The sequence below is a fragment of the Aspergillus aculeatinus genome (genome assembly GCF_003184765.1).
Source record: "Aspergillus aculeatinus CBS 121060 unplaced genomic scaffold BO66scaffold_37, whole genome shotgun sequence".
In the NCBI taxonomy this organism is placed as follows: domain Eukaryota; kingdom Fungi; phylum Ascomycota; class Eurotiomycetes; order Eurotiales; family Aspergillaceae; genus Aspergillus; species Aspergillus aculeatinus.
The window spans coordinates 112887-125377 of NW_020291506.1; the positions used below are offsets into that span (position 1 = coordinate 112887).

General features: G+C 55.7%; 6 protein-coding genes and 1 non-coding gene across 7 annotated transcripts; 3 read left to right on the plus strand and 4 right to left on the minus strand.

The window, feature by feature from the left end:
- Positions 1-221: 221 nt before the first annotated feature.
- On the plus strand, positions 222-3080 carry BO66DRAFT_413053 (MFS general substrate transporter; the record flags this gene model as incomplete). Its single annotated transcript, XM_025649393.1, has 4 exons — positions 222-1067; positions 1283-1430; positions 1555-1859; positions 1917-3080. 4 exons carry the CDS (start codon positions 222-224, stop codon positions 3078-3080), a joined length of 2463 nt encoding a protein of 820 aa, XP_025501906.1.
- Positions 3081-3927: 847 nt separating this feature from the next.
- On the plus strand, positions 3928-5893 carry BO66DRAFT_455857 (fungal specific transcription factor domain-containing protein). Its single transcript, XM_025652111.1, has 3 exons — positions 3928-4085; positions 4136-4461; positions 4516-5893. Exons 1-3 carry the CDS (start codon positions 3937-3939, stop codon positions 5778-5780), a joined length of 1740 nt encoding a protein of 579 aa, XP_025501907.1. The 5' UTR covers positions 3928-3936; the 3' UTR covers positions 5781-5893.
- BO66DRAFT_455865 (HpcH/HpaI aldolase family protein) lies at positions 5473-6724 on the minus strand (the record flags this gene model as incomplete). The annotated part of the gene is made up of 1 exon (XM_025652112.1): positions 5473-6724. The coding sequence occupies one exon, from the start codon at positions 6722-6724 to the stop codon at positions 5876-5878; it is 849 nt and encodes a 282-aa protein (XP_025501908.1). The 3' UTR covers positions 5473-5875.
- A 454-nt stretch (positions 6725-7178) lies between these two features.
- On the minus strand, positions 7179-8187 carry BO66DRAFT_413057 (SMP-30/gluconolactonase/LRE family protein; the record flags this gene model as incomplete). The annotated part of the gene is made up of 2 exons (XM_025649394.1): positions 7179-7802; positions 7882-8187. 2 exons carry the CDS (start codon positions 8185-8187, stop codon positions 7179-7181), a joined length of 930 nt encoding a protein of 309 aa, XP_025501909.1.
- A 272-nt stretch (positions 8188-8459) lies between these two features.
- Positions 8460-10331, plus strand: BO66DRAFT_327494 (putative transporter; the record flags this gene model as incomplete). The annotated part of the gene is made up of 5 exons (XM_025643951.1): positions 8460-8583; positions 8661-8800; positions 8860-9045; positions 9101-10102; positions 10161-10331. The coding sequence occupies 5 exons, from the start codon at positions 8460-8462 to the stop codon at positions 10329-10331; spliced, it is 1623 nt and encodes a 540-aa protein (XP_025501910.1).
- Positions 10332-10544: 213 nt separating this feature from the next.
- On the minus strand, positions 10545-10626 carry BO66DRAFT_t227. The gene has a single exon. It is a non-coding gene; the product is annotated as a tRNA-Ser (tRNA).
- Positions 10627-10734: 108 nt separating this feature from the next.
- Positions 10735-11672, minus strand: BO66DRAFT_413059 (RTA1 domain-containing protein; the record flags this gene model as incomplete). Its single annotated transcript, XM_025649395.1, has 3 exons — positions 10735-11159; positions 11217-11465; positions 11522-11672. 3 exons carry the CDS (start codon positions 11670-11672, stop codon positions 10735-10737), a joined length of 825 nt encoding a protein of 274 aa, XP_025501911.1.
- Positions 11673-12491: the final 819 nt, after the last annotated feature.

Genomic DNA, 12491 nt, shown 5'->3' on the forward strand with positions numbered 1-12491 from the left:
GGAGAGACGACTCCTCCCCAGTGATGAAGAACAGACGAAACCCAGGAAACCCGAGGGCCAACTCACCAAGAAGTGGAGCAAATGCCAAGGTATTGTGGCATTACTAGTAAATACTGATTCAAGAACATCGGGTATTTTCCGAGCGCCGCATCTCGCTTAAAAGTGCACGGATGCCGCCAATGACAAAGCTGTCGTTCAGTCATACCTTACAGATAACCGCAATGCCGAATTCAATGCTCCCCCGCGAGGCGTGGGACAGTCATCTCCATTGCCTGGACCCACAGCGTTTCCCGTTCAAGCCAACGCGCGCCTACACCCCTCCACCGGCCACGCTCGAGAGGATGGTACGGCACCGACAGACCAACAAGCTGATGCTCGTGCAGGCCTCCATCGAGGATGGCTATGAAGGGTTTCTGGCTCACCTCACCGAGTGTCGGAGGTTGTACCCATCGATCACCATCCGGGGCACCATCTGCTGCGATCCGGAGCTGGACCGGTTGACCAAGGAGGAGTTCGAGCAATGGCACGAGGCTGGGGCGCGCTGCATTCGCATCCACGGAGTCTATGGACAATTCAGGGACCAGCCAGAGCTCGTGCGGAGCCAACTCCGAGCATTGGCTGGGTCCTACGGGGTGCGTGTGCTGGGGTGGTCCATTTCGGCTCAGCTTCCATTACCAGTGTGGGCCTCTCTGAGACCTTTCCTCATAGAAGATAAGAGCATGCAGGATACCATCCTCATCGCGGATCATAATGGCTGTGCGGGGCCAGATGACATAGACACGTCGGATTTCCGTGCTTTCATGGACCTGCTAGGATCGGGAAGGTTGTACGTGAAGATCGGGGCTTTGTACCGTCGCAGTCCGGACGACTTCCTGCGAATGGAGCCAGTCATTAGGGCAATGGCTGAGCGGACACCTGATCGTATAGTCTGGGGAAGCGATTGGCCACATGTGGTCACAGATGGTGGGAAGTTGCAGGGAGGGGATGTAGATGCTGAGCTGGCCGCGTTACGGGGATGGCTGTCAGAGGAGGCGTGGCGTCTGATGCTTGTTGATAATCCACAGTCAGTATTTGAGAGAAACAAATAACGCAACTTTGGTCAACTGAGCACAGGCTCGATTGCACATCAATCGTATGATGTACACTACAGAGCAGTACGAGGTACAAGCTTAGGTGATGTCGGAGATGTCCCGCAAGGAGACGCGACCCCACCCGGTCTGGAGCCAACCCTAGCCAACCCCATTTCTGTCGGCAATTCTCCGTCTCTCGCGGTGGTTGTTAGGTCCTTTCCCCAAACTTCCCCGGATTCCTCTCCCCACCAGGTGTCTCGGAGCTGAAGGTCCTGATAAATACCCCAGGCCGGTCTGAGAACGAAGCGACTGTTGTTCCTGCATTTGTGCCCTATAGAGCTTTGCCTGAACCCCCGGTGTGTGAGTCCGATCCTTTCTCTTGTATTATCCACCCCTATCTTCGGGATGAGTGTGCGCAGTCCCATGAAAGACGAATTGGAGCAAGAAGTTAAGCCCGAGAATGTCTGGGTCGAAGATTGTGCAGCCGACGGAGGTTCCGGGGTGATGGCCACCTACCGGGGCTACGATCCAGAGTTCGCGCGCAAGACAGAGGGCGAGCTGCTGAAGAAGATCGATCGTCGGATCCTACCTTTGGTCGTGCTCATCTACCTGTTCAACTACCTGGATCGAAACTCCATCACGCAAGCTCGAGTCTATGGGCTGCAAGAAGACACCCACCTGAAGGGAGCGGAGTATCAGACCGTCATCTCCATCTTTTCAGTGGGGTACATCCTGATGCAAGTCCCCTCTACCATGCTCATGACCAAGCTTCGACCCTCCATCTACCTGGTATGTTCAATCTGTCTGTCCGCAAAATGCGACCGATGGAGCTGACCCGATATACAGCCTTCATGCATGATCATCTGGGCCATCGTGAGCGGATGCACGGCAGCGACCCACAACGTCGGCAGTATCATGGCGGTCCGGTTTCTACTCGGCTTTGTCGAAGCCCCCTTCTTCCCCGGCGCCATCTACTTCCTCAGCTGTTGGTACACAAAGAAGGAACTGGGAGTGCGAACCGCATTGCTCGTGTCGGGCATCCTGCTGTCCAACGCTTTTGCGGGACTGATTTCCGCCGGAATCCTGACCGGAATGAACCACACCACGCGTCTCGCATCCTGGAGATGGCTGTTCATCATCGAGGGGCTTGCCACCGTTGTTGTAGCCCTCGTAGCCATGGCCTTCCTGCCCGACTTCCCCGCCACGACCAAATGGCTGACTGAAGCCGAACGGATCGTGGCGCAGGCGCGTCTCGCCGAGGACGCCGGCTCGGAGAACGCGCTGGAAGATGAGAAAGTGCCCCTGCCCCGGGCATTGATCTGGGCCGCCAAGGACGTGCGCACCTGGATCTTTGCCTGCATGCAAATGGCCACGACGGCCACCATCTCCTTCTCCCACTTCTTCCCCACACTGATCAAAGAGATCGGGTTCTCCAACAACACAGTCGTGCTCCTGCTCACATCCCCACCCTACGTCGTGGGCTTCTTCTGGGCTGTAGGCTGGGGCTGGTGGGCCGATAAGCGCCAGACTCGCTCCATTCCCGCGGGCGTGTCGGAGGGGGTGGCTATTCTTGCGGCCATTCTGTTGATTGCGGTACCAGAGTCCCAGCAGTGGGCGCGCTACGCCTTCACCTTTCTGATCTGCTGCGGAACGTACGGTGTCTATGCGACCACCTACGCCTGGCTGTCTTCGACCATCGTGCAGCCCCCGGCCAAACGAGCCGTGGCGATCGGTATCGCCAACACCTGCGCCAACGTGGCGTCGCTGTTTGCGAACTACTTCTGGTTGGACCAGTACGAACCCACGTATCGGGTCTCTTGGGGATGTATCCTCGCTTTTGAGTGTCTCGGAATGGCGTGTATCCTAACGCTGCGTTTTCTGCTTCGTCGCGCCAACAGAAGGTTCGAGGAGTTGGCAACCACGATGGAGGTGAACGATAGTGTTGCCATGCAGCGATTGGACCAAGACTCGCGGCGCGCCATCTTGAATGGGTTTCGATATGTGATCTAGCTTGACTGCTGTACAGACCTTGAATGTGGGCTCTTGCGACGCAGCTGATGGGGAGGTCGGGAATGGAGTGGAGTTTAGACAAGAGACATTTTCATTCGAAGAATGAAATCGTTCATCCATCTCGGAAGTAGAATTGCCGAGGACCAAGTAGAGTACCGTACCGTACGATACCATACGCGGGGCCCCCGCATTTCCCCCACTCGAAATCTCTTTTATATCATGTAAATCCTCGACTTTCATTCCAGCTTTTTAGGCTGCATGCCAAGATCTCCTTCTTCTTTTCCCGCAAGTCAAGTGCACCATGCCTGATGTAGACGGCCTCAAGTTGAAACTACCCAGACTCCCAGCATGCCAATCATGCTATACCAAGAAAACCAAGGTATGGTTCAGCTTCTCCACGTATCCACCGTAGAAGCAACGACTGGGCCTAGTTGACCACATAACAGTGCGACAACGAGCGTCCTAAATGTGGTCCTTGTAGTAGAGCAGGAACCGCTTGCATCACAGTCAGTCTCGATGGCAGTGAGCCTGTCTCACGCGAGTATGTGCTCAATACTGCAATTACACGCCACTGCTGACAGGAAAAGATACATCTGGGAACTGGAGCAGCAGACGCAGGAAACCCAATCGCCTGAGGCTGCGAGTGAAGCGAATACCCCGGTCTTATCAGTGCGTTCACCGGTTGTCTTCACTGCACCAGCAGAGAGATCTCTTGGAGAGCAGGAAACCCCAGCACAAGCAACACATGCATGGACGTCGCCGGCAGACCCGTCTCCTAGGGTGGTGGAGTTCTCGGGGATCAAGTATGTCCTCATCATCCCGGGTGTGTATCGTCTAACATCTTTATCTCAGCTTCATGAGCACGCTCTTTGCAGACACCAGGTGGAGAGACCAGAACGTCAGCCTGTTGCAAAACCTGTCCAAGCCCTCAGCGGTACTGGAAACCTCCATCCGAGCCAATTCTCTGCCCCCGCCGGAGGAAGCACACTTACTCTTTAACGCCTAGTAGGTAACGTGCCTGGTGCTGACTGAGACGCTTGGCTGAAGGAACGTAGTTTAAATGGCTCCCACGTGCAGAATCCCTTCTTGCTGCGCCGCGACGTCCAACAGCTCTATCATTCAGTTTTCTCGGGTGCTCACGGCGCTGCGTCCCGGCCAAATCTCCCACCCCCTCTGCAACGACTGACTGACTTCCGAGTGTTTATGATTCTTGCCATTGGAGCAGTGCCTCTATACCGATCTGGCAGACACACGAGCCACCCATATGGATACTTCCTGGCTGCCATGGATCATCTGGATTTCAACGTACTGTCCAAGGGACTAGACTCAATACAAGACTTACTTTTAGTGGTGAGATTTGGTATATATCATCACATTGGTAGTGAAAATCTCCGTTTCAATTATTGACCAAACAGAAAAGCTAATATTCATCCAGGAACATCCATCTGGGAGCTCACAACACTCTGCATGCGCATGTGCATCGAGCAAAACCTTCACAGGCCACCTCGCGCAAAGCCCGGGAGTCGAAGCAGCCTCCTGCACCAGCAAATGCAACGGCGAGTGTTCTGGAAATGCTACATGATCGACCGCTATAGTTCCATTACCCTGGACCGGCCCTTCGCGATCGCGGAGAAGGACATCCAGATTGGCCTTCCCGCGGACGCGAGCGACGAGGAAATCGACGCCGCAGAGGCATCCGGCTCGTTTCCGGATCTGGACTCCTTCTGCCGGGCGATTGCGTGTCGGAGTCCAGGCACGACGACGGAGATGTCGGTGTTCTTCCTCTGCGTACGGCTGCGGAAGATCACCTCGAAAATACACGCCAGGTTTCGGCACCAGGAGGCCCCAGTGTCGCCAGTCTACCCTGCTACGATGCAGGACATCACGGCGTCGGGGAGAATATACGGTGACCTGGAAGAATTGCTTCAGGAGCTGCAGGAGTGGCGTCTCTCAGCACCCGTGTTCCCCGCTCCGCAGAGCCTGTACCAGATGCAGGTGTGGTATGACCTGCTTCTCATGAGGGAGAGACTCTTGCTGGTGCGCAAGGCGATCGACCTGGTGCCCAAATCGGGCAACACACCCCCGGAAGATCTGCTGTCGCTCTGTCTGGAGTATGCGATTGCGACAATCCAGACATTCTGCCCGTTGTTCGACGCCAACACGATCACGTACACACGTAGCTATTTCCAGATGCTCTTCACAGCCGGGCTGTCCGTAATGTTCTGCCTCTCGTCTCTCGCGGTTCCGACCTCCGCCGTGCGGGAGCAGGCCGTTGAGGCAGTGGAGCAGAGCGAAAGGGCCCTGAAGAGGATGGGCAAGGAGCTACCAGATGCAGTGCACTACATCGCCGTTTATGAGGCCTTGCGCTCGCACGTTATTAGCAAGATGCGGACGGTGCCGAGGTCGGCCGGGGAGTGGGATGAGGCTTGTCGACACGAGCGAGCAACTGCACAGGAAGAGTTGCTAGTGCAGGGAGATGCCAATCCTTACCCAGCCAACTCCCTCGACCTCAACCACAAACTGCACTCAAGCAACAACAATGACCCTCCGCTTGAGAATGACCCCCAGCTTGATCCTTCGCTCTTCTCGCTCGACATCTTCGACGACAGCACCTTCTGGAACACGGAATACGGACTGGGCGAGTACGCGTACGGGGATCCGCTGTTTTATTCCTCGCTGCTGCACGACGAGAGTCTATGAACATTTGCGACGATGCAGAAGACACTCTATAACATGATGCATATATGACTGTATGATAATCTGACAAACATTCTCCCCCTATATCTATGACCTATTCACGTCGACTTGGCGACCCTCTCCCCAATCTCCGCATAATTCCTCGCCATCTGCCTCAACCCCGCCTGCAACATCGACGCATCCTGTCCACTCAACGACCACGACGCGCCCAATTGAAACCACTTCTCCAGAATATCCAATCGGCTCCCAATCCCCCCGATCCCCACAGGCTTGCCCGCCTTCCTCCCCGCCTGCAGCACCTTGGTAACCGCATCCTGATACAAGGCACTATCATACTTGCCCGGGATCCCCAAATCGGCACACAGATCATTCGACCCGACCAACACACCATCCACCCCGTCGACCGCCAGAATCTCCTCCGCGATCTCCACCGCCGCCGGCGTCTCAATCATAGGAATCAGCATCGTCTCGCGATTGAGCACCTCATTCTGCGTCAGGGTCGGCACATGCTGGAAGTTGAACGCGGGGAGGTTGTTGGTGCACCCGCGGGCGCCGAGCGGCGCGTACTTAGCGCACTTGACGAGGGCGTGCACCTCGTCGAGGGTCTCGATGTGCGGGACGACGACCGCCGACGCCCCCGCGTCGAGGATCCGGCTGATGTGCCAGTGGGACTTGCTGGGGCTGCGCACCACGGCTGACACGCCCGCGTAGTTGCAGGCCAGGATCAGCTGGCCCACCTGGTGCAGGTCAAGCGCCGAGTGCTCCATATCAATGAAGAGGGCGTGCACCCCGGCCATCTTGCACACCATCGGGATCTCGTTGCTGGTGATGAACTTGATGGACATCAGCGGGGTGATCTCGCCGGCCAGGATGCGCGTGCGGAAGGGGTTGGAGAGGGCGTAGGGGTGAGGGGGCTGGTCCGTGGGGAGGGGGGTGATGGAGCCCATTTTGGTGGCTGTCGTAGTTTGTTTGCAGGGATGGATTGGTGAGATTGCTCAAGCGTGATGTAAAGTAGATGATGATAAGATAGATGTGCCTTTGTTGTGTGGGGTACTATCTAGAATGGTTTGGAGGGTCCTTATAACCCGGCGGCGCTCGGAGGGCTGCCCGGAGATTTTCCAGTGCTCGTCGGAGATTTCCCGCCGCGGCTTTAGGGCACGCATCGTCCACCCTAGCATTTGCCCAGTGCAGTCCTAAGGGAATGGATTTTCTGGGTGGAAGGTATCGAGAAACGTCAATTGAAGCTGTCGCCTGATATCAGTGACTCACCTATCCACCTATACATACTATTGTCAGTATGAGCCTAAAGCATCAAGATGGCCCGACTCACAACACTACGCACTTACCAATCTACATCGTAAAACTTCTCGGTATAAAATCTGATATTTTTTCTCATAGACACTACCCCTTTACCCCCCGGGCAACAGGCAGCCCCCGACAATGCCACCTGACCACCTGCACGACCCCCTCAATACTATCCGTAATAAACAACGAGCACCCATCCACCCCCCCAAACGTGCAATTCGTCAAATTCCTTCCCCCGCCCACCGCACTCACGATCCTCGCCTTGGGTACCCCCTCCCTATCGACGACAAACACCGATGCCAGACTGGGATGACACACAAACAGATTCCCCTCCTCATCGACGGCCAGCCCGTCGGGCCCCGCGCACCCGAATGACTGGAAGAACAACCCCACCTTGCTGGTGGTGCCGTCGGCATGCAGCGGGAGGCGCCACACGGCGTTGGCCCGCGTCATGGCCACGTACAGGAACCGCTCGTCGGGGGACAGAGCCAACCCGTTCGGGGAGACGCCGTTGGCGATCAGAGTGTCGAGCTTTCCCGCCGGGGTGAGGCGGTACACGCGCCCCGTGGGGTCGGAGAGGCCCGTCTGGCCTTGGTCCGTGAAGTAGAGGTCGCCCGTGGAGGCGATGATCAGGTCGTTGGGGCCTTTGAAGCGCTCCAGGTTACGGCGGGGCAGGAGGGGGCTGACTCTGCTGGTGGAGGGGTCGAAGAGCAGCAGGCCCTGTGGTTCATTTAGTTAGTGGTCCTGAAGCATGCACGCACTGCCCTAGAGGGAGGTGAGGTGGGCGGGTATGCCTTACCTGCTTGTAATCCGCCACCACGATGCACCCGTCCTCACGCACCACCAGCCCGTTGGGCTCGCCGTCCCACCGGACACATTCGCTCACATTTTTGTCAATGTCCACTTTCAGGATCCGGCCGTGCGGGATGTCGACGAGGTACAGGTCCCCGTTGGAGACGTAGGTTGGCCCCTCCAGGAAAATATCCGACGCGGGGTTGGCGGATCCCGGGCGCCATTCTGTGGGCTGACCGGTGCACCGGAGGGAGTCCGGGATGCGCACATAGACCTCGGCTTGGATGATTGGGGGCGGAGGATAGAAGTTCATCGTGGTGGTTGGGTCCGGGTACTGGTTGTCGCGAAGAAACGGCGGCGGATGACTGGGCTGGGAACGGGGATAAATATCGACGCAGTTCATTGGGGCTGGCCGGGATTTCTCCGACGAGGGATGTCGAGCGGGGGGTGCATTAGGATTGTGGTCAGGGTTGGCATAAGCTGGGGGAATGCGGGGCGAGGGAATGGTACAATGGAGAAGATCTATATTTCTCATGCGTCCGTGGGGTGAAGTTGGGCAAGCATTTGCAGACACTAACCATCACGATGGGTCTCATTGCAGACGCGAGAAAGGCTATGAAGGATGCCCCCGAGGGCACATTCAATCGCCATGTACTGTTCTGTACATGTGTGTTTGCCCTCGCTGGAGTATCGAAGGGGTTCGATGAGGGTAAGTGGTATCACTTTACCTAGGTATTGCTTCACCTAAAGAGTCTGTAAAGTGCTTATATCTCCCGTGCATGCCAGGAAACATCGCATCTCTAGTCTCGCAGTCTCACTTCAAGGTTCGATTTGGCCTTGACACGCAGAGTCCCACACAATACTCCAATACCAAGGGCTGGATTGTTTCCATCGCCACCGCCGGTGCTGTCTTTGGATGCCTCGGGGTAAGAATAGCCATGAGGCAGTCTTGGCTTGAGCTGACTATGGACCAACTCTAAAACAGTGCTCGCCCGTCAATGATCAGCTAGGTCGACGCTGGACCCTCCGGATCTTTACCCTCGTCTATTTGGCAGGCATTCTCGGTCAAGGCCTCTGTCATGGCAATCTATCTGGTCTGTATGCCTCGCGATTCATCGCGGGGCTGGGTATTGGACCTCTCTCAATTGTGCCGCCTGTCTACATCACCGAGGTAAGTTGTACAAACAGCCCCATGTTCCTGTTCTAAACTGTCAATCACATTCCAGATCTCGCCGAAAGTCATTCGCGGACTTCTCACCATCCTGTTTGCATCTTGCCAACAACTAGGCGTGGTGCTGGGATTCTTCATCAATTACGGAGTCACAAAACAGTATCCGGGCGTGGACATACAATGGATGCTCCCTACCCTCCTACAACTGGCTCCGGTGGTTATCTGGATCACGGGCTCCTTCTTCTGCTCCGAGTCACCCCGCTGGCTCCTCCTGCGTGGAAGATCAGACGAGGCAACCACAGCGATGTCTCGCCTGCGCAGCCTCCCTCGAGATCACCCCGTGGTCCAGACCGAACTCGCAGGGATGGACGCACAGATCCTCCACGAAATGGAATCCACCAGCAACGCCAGCCTGGTCGACCTACTGAAAGAAACTTTCGTCCCCGTCGAGAACCGCCGCCGATTCTTCCTCATCTTCATGGCCACCCTGTTCTCGCAGTGGTCCGGCGCCAACGCCATCACGCAGTACCTGCCCAGCATCTTCGCCTACCTGGGCATCTCGGGCGACGAGACCACCTTCCTGACTACGGGCATTTACGGGATTGTCAAGTTCACCAGCACGGTGTTCTTCGCCCTGTTCATGGTCGACATCCTCGGCCGGCGGCGGTCCCTTCTCGCCGGCATCGGCCTCCAGCTCACCACCCTGGTCTTCGTGGCCGCGTACCTCGGCGCCACGCAGACCATGTCTACGGCCGAGATTCGGGCATCTGCCGGTGCGTCGCGGGCCTCGACCGCCGCAATTGTCGCCATTTTCCTCCACGCGGTCGCCTGGAGCATCGGCTGGTTCAGTATCCCCTACCTGGTCGGGTCGGAGGTGTTCCCCATCCGCATCCGGTCGCTCAATGTCTCCATCTCCATGGCGCTCCATTGGGCCTTCTACTTCGGGTGCTCCCGCGCGATGCCCAGTCTGTTGGCGGCCACGCATCAGTGGGGGGCGTTTGTGTTCTTCGCCTGCGTCTGCTTGGTGTCTTTGGTTTATGTTTACTTCGCGATGCCGGTGAGTCGCCCTTGTTCGCTGGGCTCTATTGAAAATCTGACTGGGCTAATGTGACTAGGATACGACGGGAAGGTCGCTGGAGGAATTGGATGGTCTTTTCCAGCGGCCCTGGTATACAGTGTATCAGGTCGCGTACAAGTCAGTGCAAGGAGTGGAGGGCGAGACGATGGAGGTCAAAGCTGAGTGGAGTGGGAGGGCTCAGCATGTGGAAGAGGGCAGCACGAACTAGTGACATGTTCAAGCGCTGTTTGAGTGTGCTCATGGAAAGCGCAGATATATGGTTGATTTTATGGATACATCAGAGCCTATCAATGGAGGAACATATCACCGTGTTCCTGACTTGCTTCTGGTCGCGACAATAGCGATTACCTGTGTAATCAGGCATCAAAATGAAGCTATTCCCGTGAAGACCCACCCAGGAAAAACCACCAAAAGCAAAAAACGACAACAGTCGGATTTGAACCGACGCCTCCGAAGAGAATAGATTTCTAGTCTATCGCCTTAGACCGCTCGGCCATATTGTCTTGTATGGTAATGTCGCTGCTTTTTGGTCTCATCTTGCAAAAGCACGCGAAGCTTTAAATGAATCCAGAATAACCACCCCGACCACAACGCAACATTCCACTTCCCCACTAAACCCTATCATACAGCCGGTCCATCTCAGCTATATTCTTTCCGCGATCAAGGATCTGGCTCGGATGATACACCACGAAAACTCCCATCATGATCAGCATCAGCGCCGCGTCGAAGACATAAGCATACGCCTCATGGCTCTGCAGCGACCCCGTCGAGCCCTGCGCATACTCGATGACCCGATAGAGACACCGAACCAGAATCAGCCCGCTGGCCGCGTACAGCACCCACAGATACCTCTTCCACGGTACGCTCAACGTCATCGCGGTCGACGTCGGGTTCGCGGTGATGCGCCTGTGGAAGACGACTGCGACGGTGACGAAGAAGCCGAAGAAGAGGATCTGCACGACCAGGCCGACGATGATCACGTTCTCGCCCAGCTTGAGCGTGCTGCTGGTCTTGGCGCTGGAGAGAATGCCACCGCCTGCGAGACATTGTCAGTGCCAGTTTGCGGAATAGAGTCCGGGGAGGTGCATCGTACCGCCGCACTGCATCAGAAAGGCGAGCACGTCCCCGAGGACGAAGATCTTGGTCATCCACCGCGCGCGAATCAGACACCGCGAGTCGCCGTCGGTCAGGGTGACGATGCGGCCCAGGATCATGTAGATGGAGGCGGCGAAGAGCGACGGGGCGATCAGGATGAAGAGGCTCTGGAGGGCGTAGGGCATGACGGTGTAGTTCGGTTTCTGGTGGGCGCTCACGGCCCGCGCGACGTACCCGATTGTCTCGACTGTTGCGACCGTATTAGCTGAGTCTTGGGTTGGAGATGAACGACGAAGCTCATACTTAAGCCGCCGATCACAAAGGCTGTGAAGAAGTATGCGCGCTTCCGAATTAGCAACCAGAGGTGGTACGCGGTGGCACCGAGGAAGAGAAACAGCGCCAGCAGGGCGCACGTCACGGACGGTGTATAAGCATAAAGGGTTGTTTCCGTCATTTCGATTGTTTTTGTCTGAATTAGTGAGTATAGAGTAGATCGAAGTCAGCGTTAAACACGCAGAATTGAGGTGCGAATGCTAGATATATGTACGACACAAACTTCAACTCTTGAATCAAGCTTTGCGAGTGTGCAGGCAGCAGTGTATAGATCTTCAAGAACAATTCTAAAATTGGTACTTTGGTCCACTGCATGTTTTGGGATAAGAAGAGCTGTAGTCGACCGACATCGTGACTCTAGACCCTCTTGTGCGAATACGAAGCCGAACCCGAGTCCGAGATCCATCGGAGATAAGATAATCGACGGGTCGAGCCAGTCGAGCCACGCAGCTGGCTGTGTTTCTACGCTTCCGTATTCGTGCTCGAACTCGCTTCAAATGCCCTGGTCCCGCTATTGAGAACTTTGAATCTTGAAGCTCATGATTCTTCTTTGTCTGCCTAAATATGATACACTCAGCGCGCTCCTGGTAAAGGCGTATCCCGGTTTCGACGCATCTGGGCATGGCAACGCTATTCACTTGAAGAAAAAACAAAGGGGGAAAAAAGAAAGAAAAAGAAAAAAAGAAGAAAAAAAAAAAAAAAACCAAAAGAAAATCTTGATGCAGACTCAGAGTTGAAGATTTCTGGACTTCAGATGTTTAGCGCAAGGTGCCTTCGGAAACGGTGTGTGTCGGAAATGATCAGCTCCTGTCTTGAGCATGGATAGAAAACCGGACTTTCCAAGGGTATATCAACTGGGCAGCCGCGCCAGTCACTCGTCCTTTCGATATTTGTCGCTCAATATCCCTTATCATCAAGCTATCCAGCAATATGAGATCTT

Coding starts and splice junctions, on each gene's coding strand:
- BO66DRAFT_455857 (XM_025652111.1), top strand. CDS start 3,937: ATGAGCACGCTCTTTGCAGACACCAGGTGGAGAGACCAGAACGTCAGC. Junction 4,086..4,135: donor CACTTACTCTTTAACGCCTA/GTAGGTAACGTG, acceptor GAAGGAACGTAG/TTTAAATGGCTCCCACGTGC. Junction 4,462..4,515: donor TATATATCATCACATTGGTA/GTGAAAATCTCC, acceptor ATATTCATCCAG/GAACATCCATCTGGGAGCTC.